Source organism: Nicotiana tomentosiformis, chromosome 12 (genome assembly GCF_000390325.3).
Source record: "Nicotiana tomentosiformis chromosome 12, ASM39032v3, whole genome shotgun sequence".
Classification (NCBI taxonomy): domain Eukaryota; kingdom Viridiplantae; phylum Streptophyta; class Magnoliopsida; order Solanales; family Solanaceae; genus Nicotiana; species Nicotiana tomentosiformis.
Window position 1 is genome coordinate 126,127,887 of NC_090823.1, and position 18,538 is coordinate 126,146,424.

Genomic DNA, 18,538 nt, shown 5'->3' on the forward strand with positions numbered 1-18,538 from the left:
TATCTTTGTTTAAAATCATTATATATTTTCTGAATTAATTTCATAGTACAACTTTTAGCCATTAACTCATATTAAAGGCCACCTCGGAAAAAGAAAAAAAAAACCTAACAAAACAAAGTCATTTTGATTATGTTATAAATTAGTGTTAATGAAGAAAAATAATTAAGTGATTGGTGAAAGACTAATTTGATAGATAAAGCATCTCAATAAAGCTTGAAATTTGAATAATTAATTGGGTTAGGTACGATTTCAAAAAAAAAATAAAAAAATAAAATACTAACAATATCATACTTAATAGGGATAATACATAGGAACCCATTGAACTATGAGCTTTTTTTCAATCTCACATTGGAACTTTGCAGGGTCCTAGTACCCCTTAAAAATTTACAACTCTTATTATTAGACCATTTTCAGCTATTTTGGCGCATGATCACAAGAAGGTTCCAGCACGTGTATTGCACGCATAATTAAAATAAATTTTATATTTCTAGTTAGCTAAAAATTCTAAACATTAAAAGAAATATTAACCTTTTTTATAGCGTTGTTCAAAATCGAACCGAAACCGTTAACCGAACCGATAACTTATTGGCTTATTGGTATCAGATTATCGGGGTAATGGATGGTGAACGGATTGAGATTTTATAATTAACAACTTAACAGTTTGGGGGCGGATTACTCAATTTTCTTATCGGGTAAATCATTAACCCGTTAAGAATTTTTATATTTATACTTTTACCCCCTATATATATAAAGTACTACTGAGAAGTCGCCAGTCACCAGAGCTTAGAAAATCTTTCAGCAGTTCTGCAACGTAACTTAGATACCTTCTGCAACGAAAATGTCATTTAAGTTACTTAGTTTCCACTTAGATGCCTTAGAAGTTACGTTCCAACATATTCAGACTATGTACTTGCAGCAGATTCAGACTATGTTGCCTTAGATGACATTTGGACTAAGTAATTTAGATGCCTTTGTAATAACCAAATGAAAAATAAGTGGAAACTAATAAGAAGTTAGAAGTGCATCTGTATTCTGTGCAGTAGTGATATAATTATTTTTTTTCATAGCAGAATTTTACCAGCTATATAATACAATTATTTAATTAATAATTTTCAAAAAATATGCATAAAAATTGAGACACTGCAAACACAATTCCAAGATAGAACCAAAGAAGACATCAACACAACATCTCAAGATAGAACTAGAGAAAGAGATCTATGATAATGGCCAGAACTGGAAGTAATTTGTAGATCTCAGATGGTATTGATTTGAAACCGTTTGGTATTGACCGAATGATTGTTCAAAATTTTTTTATTTGACTTAGCCGATAAACCGCCCGATAATCGTTAATCCGATAACAATCCGCCCGTTGTCTTATTGGATGGCTAGCAGATTACTATATTTATAATTCGATAACCGATAAGCCGAACCGTTAAGCATAATTATCCGCCCGATAAGCACTCCTACTTTTTAATACCCGGTTAAAAGAATCTCTATCCTATTCACTCTACTTCTTTCAGCCGATAGAGACCCCGTTTATTCTCCCTTTATTTAACCATAAAACTACCTATGATTTCTTCCCTAATTCTGTTTATCTAAGCAGTTTGAATAAAAAAAATTGGTCAGTACGAGTGAGTACATACGCCCTGTCTCAAGATTGGTGAAGAAGTTCAAAGCTGGAGCCATAAGATACAATCTTCCGTCTGCATCTTCTTATTTTCATAATATGCTAATACCTCTTCAAGCTCCTTAATTTTGTCACCTAATATTGGAAGAACAAACTTGAACGCGCACCAATTTCATCATCCCTCCATCGAAAGAACTTGCACGACTTATTCTGTGAAAATAAACCACCCATTAATTAACTAAAACAATTAGAATTTTAAGCACAAATTGAAGCATCAAATATACACCATAAAATAGACAAGCCCAATATCGTCTTCCTGGGTTCTTCTTTGACCAAGAAGTGAGTAGGGGCAACAATAAACCATGTTCGTTAGGGTTGTGCATGGATCGGATCAGATTGAGTACATTTCGAATTTTAGATTCTACAAAATGCAATCCGAATCCGATCCGAATTAATATCGGATCGGATTTTAAAGTTTGGATCGGATTAATATTTCGAATTTCGGATCGGATTATACGTATTATTAAGGCTATTGCTAATCTAATCGGCTAATGCATCTGCCTTATCTACTTCTTTTGTGTTATGTGCTAATACAAACATTTCTTTGCTTTTTATCCCTTTTATCAGCATTGCATCTCTAAGAAAATATTTCTTTGGAGATTCGAGTTGTTATGCCTCAAAGTTGCAAATTCATACGTATATTTTCTTTGTAAAAGAGGCAATACAGCAAGAAAAATTCATGTTTCTGCAATTATGAGGGTACTGTGGTGCCAATATAACTAAATCCATCAATTGTAAAGGTAATAACTTGGAAAAAGTTGTAAAGGAAGTACTAACTATCCGAAATTAAAGTTTAGTATTTATACATGCATTAATAATTTCAGATTTCGGATTGGATCGGATTAACATTATACCAATCCGAATCCGATCCGAATATCCAAAATTTTAATAAACATAATCCGAAATCCGATCTAAATCCGAAATTCGAAATTCGAAATTGAACGAATAGGTTCGGATTTCGGATATCCGATCCTAATGAACAACCCTAATGTTCGTATCGCATTATGGAATGCAACATCAAGTCTTCCTTGTCCATACAAATGTGGCTTAAGCTTTCTTTTGACATTTTAAACCTATATACCAACAAAATAAACAATAAAAGCTATAGGATAAGATAATAAGCAAAGATAAAAACTGAAAAAGTAGAATTTCATATTAATGGAAGCTGATTTTTGATGAAAAAACTCGTATAAGTTGAGCAATAATGGGGGGTGGGTCTATTTGAGAAGAAATGTGTTTTTATGGAGGGATTGGAACAAATACTTACTAGTCAAGGTTGGAAAGGCCACATGGCAATATTGCATTGGTTTAAGGCAGATTTTTAGAGCCCTTACGTGCTCTATTTTGGTGAACCCACATCAGGCGCCAAAATAGCTGAAAAGGGTCTAATAATTAGAGTTGTAAATGTTTAAGGGGTGCTAGAACTCCCGCAAAGTTCTAGTGTCACATTGGAAAAAGCCCATAGTTCAAGGGGTTCTTATTAGGGGGTTTCAATCAATATTCGAAAACCGATTAAACCGATCGAATCGTACCGCACCAAATCGATTTTTAGGTTTCTTTTAAAAAAATCGTAGATTTTTATATAAATCTATAACCGCACCGATAATTAGGGTAGGTTTTTTATTTTATAAAAATAAACCAAAAAAATATCGAACCGTACCGAATAAATTTTACGTGTGGAAAATATATTTATATAGTAAGTTTAAAAATAATAATGCATTAAATTTTTCTTTGGGCCTTGGAATTATGAAAATTGTTACAAGCCAACAAGTAATTAAACTCAAAATACTAATTTCTAAAACCTATTATGCTACTTCTACTTAAACTAAGTTATTTCAAGTATCTTCATTAGCAAGACACAAAGTATTCTAGCGATTATGGGTAGCAAACTACAATGTATTGAATATGTTTTCTTTCATATAATTTAGATTTATCTTTTTGAATATTTAATTTTCTATAGACTTTATTCTTGAGTCCCAGTTTGGTTAATATCTTCCACTCGTGTAATTTATATTTTCTTTGCCTTTGCTTGGTTTCTTTTACGTTGTTGTAGAATAGTTGATGGATCTATACTCTACCATCTTTCATTTTTTTAATTCATCAACCTTTTAAACAGTAAAAATGTCTAGAGAGTTTTGCCAAGTCCTATAAAAGAACGAATGTTATTGCATTCTACTTCTATTGGTGAATTTTACATGATATTTAAAAAAATATCGAAAACTAATCGAACCATATCAATACCGAAGAAAAACCGACATGATTGAGATAGTTTCGAAAAGTCTAATTTTGGTTATACATAATAGAATAACCGAAAAATTGGTATAATACAAATTTTATAAAATAACCGACCGAACCGAACCATTGACACCCCTAGTTCCTATGTATTATCCCTACTTAATATATGTGGTTATAAGACTCTTGATACTTATAATTTAAACAAGACTCTTGATACTTATAATTTAAACATGTCCTAATTTGTGTTGTTGTAAGATTTTATTTTAAATTATGCACCAATTCATTACATTATTTTATTATATATTGCCTCCGTCCCAAATTAGTTATCATGTTTCGCGTGTCGAGAGTCAATTAGACTTATCATTAAAGCTGAAATAGATTAGATAAACTCAGCATTTAAAATTAAATATTCAAAAATTATACAAAATACACTACAAATTATAATTTTGCTCATATCAATATAATAAAAAAATATAATTTAAAATATCGATTAAAATTCACGTAGTTTAACTTTTTATGCCACATGTTGGTATACAGTACACTCTCTCTAAACTAGAACTAGAATAGACTGAGTATATTTGTATGGGCGATTGGCTACTTGTTGGTCCCAATAACGCAAACCAAAGTGTCACAATATTAATGTCAGCGTCATTTGAGAGTTGAAGAATCCAACGTCAATGCTATAAATCTGACCAAAGAAATAATAATGCTCTGCGCAAAACCCACACGCTTTCATCAAAATAGTCGTCTGCCTTCGTCTTCAACGCCTCTTTTCCTCGACCAAATTGCTCTCTTTCTTCCATTACTTTTTTATTCATCCACTGGAAAATATCCCTTTAATCGAAAGAGTCGAAAGAAGAATCTGGTGATAAAAAATGGGGTGTTGCAGTAGCAAGGCGGCAGATACTAAAGCCACCCGAATGGCTCGATGGCGTTCTACTGGCATCGTTGCTTTACGCGACTCCAAATTGAAGGCATTTCATTTCTTCTCTCCCTTTTCCTTTTTTTATTTATTAATTTCTCATGACAGCTATTAGCTGACTGTATAAATTGTAAGTATTTAGTATTGAAATGAAATGAAAGACCGAGTATCGTGGAATTTATATACTAGTTTAGGTTTAAGGCTTAGTTGATTGATTGATTTATCAGCCCAGTGTGTGTTGCCCTGTGTTTTTCTTATTTCTATCCATTTTGGATCAAATATCCGTAAACTGAAAATATGGACTTTTGGCTTCAACGAATTGTGCTGATTGATTGATTGTGGTATTTCAGATTTTGGTGCTGTTAATTTGCCAATTCCCTTTTTCTATGTTATAGACTTGTTTGGCGCGAGGAGCATTTTACTTTCTTATGATGTATGAAGGAGGTCTATGAATATTTTATGGAATTGACTTGGATGTTAACCTTCATGACACTTTGGAGTACATTGCCTAAGAGAAAAAAAGTTTATGCGGCGATAGATTAAGTTCACTATTTAGATATACATAATCATTTATCTATATGTAGGAGAATTTAATCCATGTCTCTCTTTCTCGAATGTTCTCTGTTCTCTAAGGAAGCTAGACGTTTGATATGAAAAAAAAGAAATGGACAAGTGGCCAAATACATTCGGTGGGAACTAGTGTCAGGTTACTTTTTAAGTAATTCCTTTGCGAAACGTTTTCATTTTATGAGTCAAAGATGCAACTTTTGTCTGCACTCTGCATTGTTCTTTAACATTTTTGCTACCAAGTTCGCAGTCATGATCACATAGTACTCTTAATATAAATTTCAAATCTGTGAACTCTTTTTTTCCCGTAAAGTAAATGATCTGCATGAGAAATAGTTCAATTTGATTCTTGAATTGAAGATTGTGCCCCATAAATTAGAGCAGAGACAAATCTAAGATTTATTTTCTGTTGGTTCAATCTTTGAGGTTATTAGTGTTGAACCTATTATATTGGGTTCATATTTACTATTTGTTGCAATTTTCGTGGATTTTTACACATAAATTTATGCTATGCGTCGAAAGTACCAGACTACCAGGTTCGGATGAACCTGGTACCGTAATGTTAGTTCCGCCCCTGAATTAGAGAGACGGAGTAACTACATTTAGTGGCATCAGGACCATAAGTTGATTTAAGGGAGTGCTGACGTTGATGTCATGCAGTTATTTTTAACTGAAAGATCTTTCCCTTCCTAAGCTACTGACTGTCCATGACTCAATGATGAGATATGATTGTTTTAATCATGAAGTGTCCATGTCGTGTGTGCGTATGTATTGCTCATATATACATTCAACATGCATGCTTGTGTGCGTTTCCCAATCTAATTGAGGGTATGGCTTTACAAGGAAATAGGTTTAGATCAAGGGCGGATTTATAGGGAAAATTATGGGGCACGTGAACCTATGGTCTTTTCGCAAAATTAGATATTTTATGTACATATTTTCTAAAATTGATATAATATTAACTGTTGGCACTCATGCTTCAAGAAAGTTGAATGGTGCACTTGGTTGAAGGTTAAGTTATTTACCAAGAAGAAGAGGGATCAAGTCCCACTTAATACGTTTTTTCCCTTTTTTTGGTAGTGCACCCATGTATGTTGAAGGTTGGGTTATTTACCAAAAAGAAGAGGGATCAAGTCCCACTTAATACGGTTTTTCCTTCTTTTTTTCGGTAGCGTACCCATGTATTAAAAATTCTAAATCCGCCTCTGGTTTAGATCCCATTGACTTTAATTCATGAAGGTGGGTACAAGGCTTAGATAGTGATTGTAGCATGGATTCAGTAGTTACTGTTGTTTGTTTGCTGGTTTCAATGAATAATGCTTGCTGTGAATGAATGTAAATATGTCAGATAAGGACACAGTTTAATCCTTTCTGTTAGTCAAATTCATGATTTCCTGACTGCTTTTTCCTTGTACAGTCTTTTCCGGATGAAGTTATTAGCCTGGAGAGATCTGTACGCACCCTCGACTTGACACACAATAAATTGGGTATTGCTATAATTTCTCAAGCTTTTGATTCCTATCTTCTTGCCGGTTATAGTTCAAAGACAAATCACTACAATTCCATTTGCTACTGCTATGTTTATGCCCGTGTTACGTTGTTACTTGGGGAAATTGCTTATATCATTTATCTTTTGATCTCATTTTACATGAAGCCTTTTTTTTTTCCTGAAGCTAATCTGTCAGTCTTTGAATTGTGGCAGTTGAAATTCCCATGGAGATCAACAAGTTAATTAACTTACAACGTCTAGTAAGTACTACAAACTTACATGTTTTTTCCTATCTTTGTCACTTTGTGTCATAGGGGCTTCATCAAAAGAAGAAAATCTAGTAAGATAACCTTATTATGTTATCGGTATCCACCCACTTGTGGGATTATACTGGGTGGTTGTTGTTGTTGTTTGTTATCGGTATCCAAATCTCATGAAAAATGCTAGGTCAGAATTGTTGGTCATATACTTGCAGCCAAAAGTCTTTTAGGAAAACTATTAGCTTCTTTTGGAGGACATGATGTTGTCAACAGTAGAGAATGAGGAATCTCTACTGTTGGAAAAACCTAAATTACTGAGAATTGGAATGAAACAGGTCTAAATGGAGCAAAATGGATACTAATGATTGATATAGCTGACTGTACTAGCTTGGGATTGAGTATAGTTGTTATTGTTGTTCTACTCTATCTCAGTGTCCACCAATTCTGACATAGGCTATATTTGCTTTCTTTCTTTTCTGCTTCATCCCTAAGGGAGACAACCTTTTGCACATGCCCCAATATTTCTGGTATTTTTGCGCGTTCCCGAATATTTTTGATTGGGGCTGGTGGGTGGATTTTTTTTTTTTTGGGTTGGGGGGGGGGGGGGAGAGACGGGGAGTGAGTAATTAGTCTGAATACTTAGTTATACTTTAAAGGTAGAAGAATACAAAAAATAAGAAAGAAAGATCGAAGTTACCATTGATAACACAAAGTTGTACAAGGGAAGGAAAGTCCTGCTAAATAATTAATGCAGGTACTCCTAAATTTTAAAAAGCTTGCAAAACAGGCATAAACGCAAGCTGACTGAGCTTTATTTGGCACTTCAAAAACTAAAAATAGCTCTAGTTTTTACAAAAACCTTCTCCTAAGGTAGATAATAGTATGCTATATCAGCCGAAGTGTTGCAAGTTCTTTTTTTCTTTTCTTTCTATTTTAGTTAAGAAATGTTAAGAAAATGGATCTTGGGCATAACTTAATCCCAAAGGCTAACTCGAAAGGTGAGGATTGACCAAGACTGCATAAGGAGACAAAACTCATTCCCTCAACCAATGTGGGGCACTCTAACATCCTTCCCCCTCCCCCCACTGCTTAGAACTGGACATCTGGAGCTTGGACAACATAACATGAGGCCGCACACTGGAAAACACCATAAGGGGGATACGTCTGGCTCTGCTTCCATGTTAAGAAAATTGACATTAGGCTTAACTCAATCTCAAAAGCTAACTCAAGGATTTGCTCAAGACCATATACTAGACAACAACCAATTCCCTCTACCATTGTAATACACTCTAATAAGAAAAATCCGATCTGTATTCTCGTGGCATTTTCATGTCCTGAAATAGAAGGAAGAAGCATGCCACTAATGTGGTTCAAAGCTTCTCTCCTTTTAGTCTAAGCAAACCCCTCATGTTTCTTCAGGCATATAGCTGGCTGACAGTTCTACCCTTTCATTTGTTATATCAACGGGTTTGCTAAATATTGAGGGGATTGATTAAACATGTTTTCTAGTAAATAATAACTGGTTTGTTCTGTTGGTAATGTAAGGTTTAAGCAATAGCAAATAAAGCAATAGCAATTGTCCAAAATATCATGGCAAACTCAAAACTGGAGAGATGCTGGCAGCTTAACTTTAAAGGATGATCCTAAGCTATGAGAGAGAGAAGTCTTAGAGGAGGCAATGACCATGTGAAGGATTTGGAATGCAAGCCAGTTCCTTTTTTTATGATTAGGCAATATGTGGTGGGAAAAAGCCCAATATACAACTGGTATACAAAAATTGGACCTACACGAAAACACAGTTCTCCATAAAATGCACCCAATCATCCATGCTAACAGGAACCTCGGATGCTTCCAAAACTCAACAAAAAGTCAAAAAAAAATATTTGTCCTAATCTTTGCAAGAATATTCTCTAACCCCTCAAACACTCAACTAAGATGAATCAGCTCTACTTAGGAAAACTGTACGCATTTTCCTTCTGGTGAGAAGTGTTTATTTTCGGAGGACTCTGAAGAAGTTTTCATGTTTTATGCTATTGATATCATAAGGTGTATTCTCTTGAATAACCAATACTATGAAGAGTTGGTTATATCTGATTTATCCAAAGAATTGACTGTTGATTATTTCTTTTCAGATTTTGGCTGATAACCTTATTGAGCATCTGCCTGTGAACCTAGGATTGCTTCAGTCTTTGAAAGTTGCAACACTTGATGGGAATCAAATCACAACCTTGCCTGATGAACGTAATTCTCCGCGATTCTAGATCATATGTGAAGTTTAGTAGATGTCTCTTCTATATATTTTTACAGTCTCTATTCTAATAACAGAATGCTCTTGTATTCAGTGGGCCAGTTGGTGAAGCTTGAGCGTTTATCTGTCTCAGCAAACTTGTTAATGAGCTTGCCTGACACAATTGGGAGCTTGCGGAATGTAAGTGATCTATTCTGACAGTTTATATGGTGCCAGCTTATGCTGTTACGCAGTTCTATATAGGTGCTAGTTGAAATATTATTTTTGCACTGGCTGTAGTGCATTGTTCAATGTTATGTACAATGATGCTAAGGTGGCTAAAGAAATGGTGTCAATCTTGTTTATTATAGAACTATTCAGCAAATTGATATTCAAATTAATGAGCTTCTTATCACTTGTTAGTAGAGAACTGTTCAGCAAATTGATTTCCAAATTAACGAACTTTTTGTTCTTGCAACTGGAAGCTCAAGTTTTTTCTCAATTTACATAGTGATTCCACTTCACTGTGAATTTCTATTCTCCTCTTGGTAGTTAATGATGTCGCTCGGCTATCTTGTGCTTGTATTTTGGTTTTGGAAGAAGATCCTCAAGCTCCCTGGGGAGGGTGGTGGACTTTGGAGAATAAGCGTCTCTTTGCGGGTTGTCTTGAGGTCCACCACACTGAGTGCCTTTATTTTCTCCTTTTTAATTCCCTCTGACTTCACATTGAAATTTATTCTCCATAAGTTTTTCCTATGTCATTGATAACCGAGAAATGTAAAACAGTGTTCACTACACTCTGACGAAAGCCACTTTGGAGAAGATAGGTACTAAACCGTTGAAAGACTTGTTGTTCTTTTTCTGATTCTCGTGCGCGGTGACTTGGGATGATGAGCTAAGGTCTTTCAATCAAGTTAACTGCTCTATTTCCTCTGGAAGTGGATACCCTTCTAAAAGGTTGCATATAATTATTCTATAGATGTTCTCTATATATGAGTTCAGTTCTATGTGATGATGTTGTTTTTCTGTCTCTCTGAGAAAGGCGCACTACCTAGACTCAAGTATTCTCAATTCATCTTATTTGAGAGCATAAGGCTGTAAAATTGACATTGATGTTTTGGCCATGCAGTTGGTGCTGTTGGATGTTTCAAACAATAAGTTAAAGTTTCTTCCTGAATCTATTGGAAGTTGCTTCTCTTTGGAAGAATTGCAAGCTAATGGTACCTTCAGATTTTAGCTCGCCTATTATCTGATTCTTGCTATTTCTATATTTCGTTTGCTTTCCTGGTGCTGGAGCTTCATGTCCAATATATGTTGAGGGATAAAGTACCAAAACGAAACAAGAACAAAAGATGCATCCTTAATTAAAAAAACAATCGATATAAAGTTAAGTGAAAGTCATGACCGATAATGAAATTGGGAGCGTGGTGGGTGACCTAGAAAGTCAAGGAATATCCACAACTCTATTTTGTTAAGCTTGTAAAACACTAGTATTGGTACCATTCATTTATATTCTTACATGATTTAAGGTTCTATTTTTCCTCAGAGTGCCAAATAAGGTTTTTACTGATTTTTCTGCGGTCTTGCTTATGAATAACAACTTTGTGCCACAGATAATTCTATTGAAGAGCTTCCTGCTTCAGTTTGCAATCTTGTTCAATTAAAGTCACTCTGCCTGAACAATAACAATCTCAATCAGGTTACCATCTCTCTCTCTCTCTCTCTCTCTCTCTCTCTCTCTCTCTCTCTCTCTCTCTTCATCACAGATAAATAAGTGCAACGCATTGTAACCCATGTGGATAAAAGGTTTAACTGTTTGTCTCACTGAATAGCTAGATCTGATGTCGTATATACTAGATATTTTCTGATGATGCTTGAAGTGTGCTCTCTCTCTCTCTCTCTCTCTCTCTCTCTCTCTCTCTCTCTCTCTCTCTCTCTCTTAATATCTAAGGATGCTATTAAGCAGAGTTAAGAACCCTCTTCGCACTATCTATATACGTAAATGCTCCCACTGCTGCTCTGTGTATCGGTGCAAAAAGAAACATGCACAACGTATCTAACTTATACAATGACCATAATGTGAAATCTAGGTCTCTTCATTGTACAAGATTATCCACATTTGTGGTCATGGATTGAACTTCTAACAGTCTCTCCCATTTAAAGCATTATCATCCAAGTTTTTGCACTCGTTCCTGTTAGATATATGTTTTTTACAAAATTCTCATGGTTGCTATTGGTACCTGGGTTACTCAGATGCCTCTAAATTTGTTAAGAGAATGCAAGAGCTTGCAGAACATAGCACTGCACAGAAATCCCATTTCCATGGACCAATTTCAACAGGTTTTCACTCAGTATTGTTCACAGATTGATACTACTCAGTCATGTTAATCCTGGAAAAGTCATTTACAGATGATTCTATTTACTTATTTATTTCAGATGGAAGGCTTCAAGGAATTTGAAGCCCGCCGTAAACAGAAGTTTGATAAACAAATTGATTCAAATGTGATAATCAGTTCTACAGGGCTTGATGAGGGTGTTGACTTGTGATTCCTCTCCACATGCAATTTTTGTAAGGTTTCCGCTCATCTTGGTTTTACTGTTTTTTACTTCCAATTCCTTGGTAGAAACTTCCCCTTACGGTATAACCATGCAGTAGCTACATTACACAATGTTGCTCCTTCCGTTGGCATCAAATTTTTAGTATTCTAGTGTCTTTAATGCCTAATTTTGACAAGTCATTCTTGTCGACCGATTGAACTACATGCATGTCTTCATTACTTTCTCTTACCTCCCAGCCTGGTGTGCCTGGAAAGTTGCCTCTTCTCATTTACGTCCCAGGCTTATAGCTTGTACTATTTGCCATTATATTCGTGCCACTAAGTATATATTTTTGGGAACTTATTAGTGATTTCGATTTCAAAAGATGGAAAATGATAAGAATTTCTGATATAATGCCATGGTAGCATGATAATTTTGTCCATCAAGTTTCTGAATCTGATTGATTTTCGTTGCAAAAGGGATTCCACGAGATGCTAGATCAATAATCTTCTAAAACTTCCCATTCAAATTGCTACAATTGACGATACTGATTTTTTTATAATGATATCTCTGCAGGTTAACTTTGCGTCTTGCGGTTGGATGGCATTGTGACAGCTTTGACTTTGATGAAAGGCGATTGCTTGTGCTGCCTTACATGAGTCATTGTCAAGCCCTTCTGTTGTTTATCATGGATTGTCAGCTTTGACTTGTGCGTAATTGTATCTATGCTGAGTTACAGTAATTGTAAATGATATGCAGACCTAACGATTTCCTTTACCATTTTGATAATACATATTCATTGAGCTGTATATCATCACTCAAAACCTTGTATATAGGTGCCAATTTTATAGAACCTAAATGTATCCACGAACGTAGTCTAGTGGTCAATAAAGTGGTTAAAAACCTCAGTAAAAGACCACTTGTCTTTTTTAAAATTTCGATTACATAAGGGGGTTGGAGAAGGGGAGGGGAAAGAGGGTAGTGTAGATCAAAACCCACACCTATTGTGTGTTAGACTTTCATGGTTCCAGTAGAGTAATAAACTATAAGTCTTGGTGGATAGAGTTATTCAGTAGCTGTGATGGGAGGTAACAAGTATCCGGTTAAAATAGTTAAAGTGTGCATAAGTTGGTTTAGGCACAAAAGTTATCAAAGAAGAAAAGGATTGTCCTTTTGATATTTATATTATGTGGTGAAGTCACCTATGCAGCCAATAAAAGGATAAGCTTTAAGTTCTATATATTTGGTAGATAAATCTAATATATCGGCATTTTTAGAGTAAAGTATACCGGCTCGAACAATTTTAATAATCCAGTTGGTTGGCAATTTGAACTCAGCTTATTGATGAAGGTTCGATACAAGTCGTTACATACTATTATGATTGTAGTACAAGTTACCATAACTTTGGAAAAAAATATTCACTAATATTGACGGAATGTAACAAGTTCTAATGGATACAAAACTTGCTTTGTCATAATTTGATGAATTGTCATGACTAGTACAAACTGTCTTTAACTTTGGTAAAAATTGTTCACTATTCACTATCCACTACTAGCATTTGTAAATGCAACAATAATTATATTCCTACCTACGTGTTAAAAAAATGAAGAGATAGACTATAATTATTACAAAGTTGTTAATACGATCGTTATAATTTACATGTGTAGAAATTTCATTTCTTGCTTCAAAATTGCTCAAAATTCAATCCAAACCTTTAAGAATCAATAGTCTCTTTGTCTTTAATAATGGTATTTTAAAAAAAAAAAAATTCAATTGAAACATTTGAGTTTACTTTTTAATTTTTATTTTTATTTGTTGTTGCGCAGACTTTCAGAGTGGAAGTGAACAAATCAGTTTCAAACTCTTAGCCAACAGAATCCAGCCTCGTCTCTTATTTGACTTATTGACTAACCAATTTGCCTAAATAAAATCACCGTTCGGTGCAGCCAATATATAACCACAGGGTATTTGGCGTAATTAGCTGTAATTACCGAACCCCTTTTTGACCACCCGCATTACTATTTTCCAACATTAGACTTCGTTAACCCTAGCTTTACCTTTTTCATCGCCGACAAATTCAATTTTTCCCCCAATTCCAAAACCTACCTCCTTTCTCCCTTAAACCCACCTCGATTTTTCCTCTATTTCTTCAAATCAATCTCCGATTCTTCTAATTCTTTTCTTCCTCTATCGATCGATACCTTTTTTGGCTTTGGCCGTTGCGAAAATTGAATTCCCAAGTTAGGGTTCAGATCTGTTTTATATTCACCAGATCTGTTCTATTCCTCCTTGATTTTTTTGTAAATTAATCATTTTTTACTAGGTAATTCTTTTGTTTTTCTCCTTCGATTTCTCTTGATTTTTTCAAAAACTAAAAAAACCGATTTTTTCTATAAATAGTTTGTGATTTAGGGTTTCTTCTTTAATCGTTCTCTTTTTTGTTTAGTTTATTGATACCCAGAATTAATTTCTGGTTGATTTTATTATTTTGCTTTTGATGGAAGCATAGAGTCTAAATTGGGGATCTAGGGTTAGGGTTTTTATTATATTATAATTTATCCCTTTTTCTCTCAATTGTTTTTCAATAAAAACAAAATATTTCATCCTAATTTCTGTTTATATTTTAAAATTAAAATTTTGCCCTAATTGAAAAAAAAAAAATCTGCCTGCTCAATTTGACCAAGACGCTTCACAATTAAGGTACTTGAGCTGTGCCAAATAGTATTGACATTCTTTAAGAAATAGTTTATTTTGTTTGATTCTTCTATATGATTAGACAAATATTAGTTTCTCTTCAATTTTTTTTTTTTCACTTTTAAGGGTCAAATAATAAGATAACCATTTTAATGTCATTCTAATTTTTCGATCAAAGGACGTGGACTCACTACATGTCACTAATAGAAATTTTAGAATGACTTCTTAACTGGCTGAGCTCAATTATTCTTATTGACATAGTTGTTGATAGTTAAATTACTGTTATCATGGCATAATATGCACTGTTAATGGAGAATTTTAGTTAGTGTTCTTTTTGGCTATGCAATATGGTGTTACGTTTAATGGAAAATGCTCAATGCTGTGCATGACTATGGCTTCAACATGTTTTTTCCTCTAGTGTTTGCCAATTGTCTTTTTTGAGGGATAAATTTGCACTTATATAGCATTTAAATTTCTGGATGTATTATGCAATTATGGTTACATGTTTTTTCGAATGTGTGGAACAACATTTTATTCTTAGGTCTTCTCCAAATTCAGTATCTTATTAAAAACTCCCTTTACAGTTAAATATGGTGCAAAAGAGGCCATTTGGTGAAGATTTGTATGAGGTTTCATCAAAGCAGCCAAGGCATGTAGAACCGAACAGTCAGCTAGTTTTGGACTTTTCTCCTCATGAATCAGTGGCTATGAAGCCTTATGCTTCAGGTAAAGGAGTGATTCTTCAAGAAGCATTTTTGCTAGCGTGTTTGTTGACTATTTGCGATGCTTTTATTTATTGATAGTTTTGTTGTTAATTCACATTATTTGAATACTTTGAAAAGTTTTATTCTAGTTTGTCAGATAGGCCTGCACTTTTAGTTGCAGACTTTGGATATAAATGGTTTTTGGATACTTTATCCGTTGTCTGATTCTTTGGTTATGAACTGTCCCATATCTATAATAGGCGGAGATGAAGATAGTGCCAAGAAACCTGATAGCGGCAATGCTGCTGAAATTTCCATTTTTCCTGATCAAGATACTGAGACATCCATTGATGGCTCTGCTTCGAACTCTTCTTGGCCCATTAGTAGCATTAGTGAAGAAGAAATCAGGTTCGAGGTGCCTTTTGACACATTGAGCTCTCCGGAATATTATCTTCCATCCAGGACTATTACTCATCCAAGGGAAGCATACTTCTCTCTTTTGAGAAATTCTCCTCAAAAGTTAGTTCCTATCGGACCAGATTTCCAAGCCGAATTGCCAGAATGGGGTGGGCATGGTAGTAAGGATAAACCCATCATGCAGGATTCACATGAGAACATGAATCTTCCATCTCAAGCTCTAGAATCAGATCGTGTTGATCATTTTTCTGATGAAAATAAACTTGCTGGGACGTGTATTGTTCCAATGCATAACATGGAGTTACCTGCAGTCCAAGAGGAGATTGCTGGAGTGGGAAGAGCCGAATGCTCTTGTGAGGACGCAGGTTCCATGAGATGTGTTCGACTACACATCATGGAAGCCAGAGAAAAACTTAAGATATCCCTTGGTGAGGAGACATTTGTTAGGCTGGGTGTCTGTGATATGGGAGAGGTAGTGACAGAGAAATGGTGTGAAGAGGAAGAGGACTTATTTCATGAGGCTGTATTCTCAAATCCTGCTTCTTTAGGCCGAGATTTCTGGAACAATCTTGCTATTGAATTTCCCTCACGTTCCAGGAGGGAACTTGTCAGCTATTACTTTAACGTCTTTATTTTGCGAAAACGTGCCAAGCAGAACAGATTTGACCCGTCCAACGTCGATAGTGATAATGATGAATGGCAGGAGATTGATGACACTGCTGATGACGAAGATAAAATGACGGACGAAGATGAGGATTCTGTGGTAGAATCACCAGAATATCAAAATGATTTTGGCCGCAATGTGATTTATGAGGATGATAAACAGGCATATGACGGGAATGTTGGTGTCACGACCTGGGAAGTCTATAAACCTGTAGGCTTTGGTAGCAAGGTGTTCACTGATATATCCGCAGAATGCCCTGATAGGTTATTTGATACTAACAGCGGTTTTACATCCAGTATTCAGCACCTAGGCAGAGGCGTTTCAAATGAAGCGGGTCACTATGATGGCTCCCATACGCGTGATGCACCTGGGGTTGCTCCAGAAGCAACTCTTGGAAGGACTGTCAATGGTAGACATTGGGCAAGTGATTTTGCCAGTATTAGCCATGACAGTGGGCATGACTTTGTGTTGGGACCGTGCAGCACTAAAGAATGGGATATCGGGTATTTGAGCTGTGCCAAGAGTGAAGTTGACTTATTACCAACCCACACTATGATTGAAGAAGTCTTTGGAGATGGAGCCTGGAGTTACAAGAGCAGAGATGGTCACGGCTTAAGCTAAGTTTTGCTAAAGTTACACCAATGTCGTCATCTGAACTTCCTGAAGACGCTTCTTGCTGAGTATACACATTCCTATTTTTCTTGTATATCGTAATGATGGAAGGGGGAAATTTTTACTCAGATGTAAAAAATTATTTTGCAGGGGTATTACATGAGCTGAGGTATGCTTGGCTTATTTCAATCTGTACAGTTGCTATTATTTCTGTATTTAGCACCAATCCGTGTTTCTGTAGAGGAACTGCTTTGAGTTTTGACTTATGGTAGGCGCTTAGGATTTGTGTAAATACAAATTATGGTATGACCAAACTATCCAAAATGGAAAAATCTCTTAAATTTATGGGATTTGAGTATATACGCCGACTTTGTAAAGAATTTTATATTATTAGTGTAGTTTAATCAATTATAGCAGCAGGTTGGTTATCATTTTTGTTAGGTTACAGAATAATGCTTACTTTTTTAGGGATAATGGACCTGATGGTGTATAGTTTCGACAACTTCTGATGAGCAGATCTTGAACTCGCTGTTAAATGTATTAAATTGCACATTGCTCCATTGTTTGTTACATTTACTTGTGTTTTCCTCCTGAGGTTCTTACTCCTGTATAAAGGAGAAAATTTCAGGCCTGGCATTTAGAGTTCAAATTTTTGCCACCAAAACGTCATGGCAAATAATCATATATAACTTGCAAATGTATAATATATGTTTAATCATGTGTTTAAGTGTATAATTTATATATATTAGAAAAAATAACGATGAATCTAGCCAACTAATTTTATCCAGCATTTAGTGGATTTAATTCTTTCGATTTCTAATTTGATGCCACAAAATTGAGAAGAAACCAAACACCTGATTAGTTAATTGCTAATAGTTTTAACTCACCCCAAATCCACAAAAAAAGGACAGTTATAAAATCATCAAGATACTTTGATATGATCTTTCAATCGCATCATTAAGTTGAGGGTTGGTAATCTACAATTCGTTTAGTGGAAATTACTTTCTATGTTTTCGACTGTCAATTCAAATGCCACCGACTAAATATTAGATTCGAATGAGACAAATGATAACATGACATTTTTATTCCACGTATTCTTTTATCACCTAACTATAGTTAACTAATGTACATTTTCACCTCCTTTAATATTTAATCATGGTAAAATGCATTGGTTTAATATAAGTACCCAATGAAAATTTCCCTTAAGATGAGGTGGTCCAATCTACTTAATCTTCCTTTTTAGTTGTGCTAACTTTTCAAGTTATGCATTGCAGAGTAGACTATAATTAAAAAAAAACTATGATTAAAAAAAAAACTATAATTAAAAAAAACAAAAAAGAAATACTGATATGAGTTGTCATGTTTCTATGGTAGGTGACTATTCAACCATGAACCACCTTTGAGTTCACTGCTAATCTTTGTTTATACCATAAAAATGCAATTTCTCTTCTTCATTGCTTGATGCTCTAGTGTCAACACCTCACTCATTTCCCTTCTACACCAAGAAAAGGATAAAGGAAAA

General features: G+C 34.8%; 2 protein-coding genes across 3 annotated transcripts; both read left to right on the forward strand.

Moving 5' to 3' along the window:
• The first annotated feature begins 4,591 nt into the window (after window positions 1-4,591).
• LOC104109104 (plant intracellular Ras-group-related LRR protein 7-like) lies at window positions 4,592-12,734 on the forward strand. The gene is made up of 10 exons (XM_009618306.4): window positions 4,592-4,896; window positions 6,829-6,898; window positions 7,114-7,160; window positions 9,293-9,401; window positions 9,503-9,588; window positions 10,517-10,607; window positions 11,001-11,086; window positions 11,641-11,727; window positions 11,824-11,956; window positions 12,502-12,734. The coding sequence occupies exons 1-9, from the start codon at window positions 4,798-4,800 to the stop codon at window positions 11,932-11,934; spliced, it is 786 nt and encodes a 261-aa protein (XP_009616601.1). The 5' UTR covers window positions 4,592-4,797; the 3' UTR covers window positions 11,935-11,956; window positions 12,502-12,734.
• A 1,164-nt stretch (window positions 12,735-13,898) lies between these two features.
• LOC104109105 (uncharacterized) lies at window positions 13,899-17,361 on the forward strand. Of its 2 annotated transcripts, none has more exons than XM_009618309.4 (3): window positions 13,899-14,248; window positions 15,204-15,345; window positions 15,584-17,361. In XM_009618309.4, exons 2-3 carry the CDS (start codon window positions 15,210-15,212, stop codon window positions 17,023-17,025), a joined length of 1,578 nt encoding a protein of 525 aa, XP_009616604.1. In that variant the 5' UTR covers window positions 13,899-14,248; window positions 15,204-15,209; the 3' UTR covers window positions 17,026-17,361. The 2 variants fall into 2 exon arrangements, with proteins under 2 accessions (XP_009616604.1, XP_009616603.1); XM_009618308.4 differs by having other exon boundaries at window positions 13,900-14,625.
• The last annotated feature ends 1,177 nt before the right edge of the window (window positions 17,362-18,538 follow it).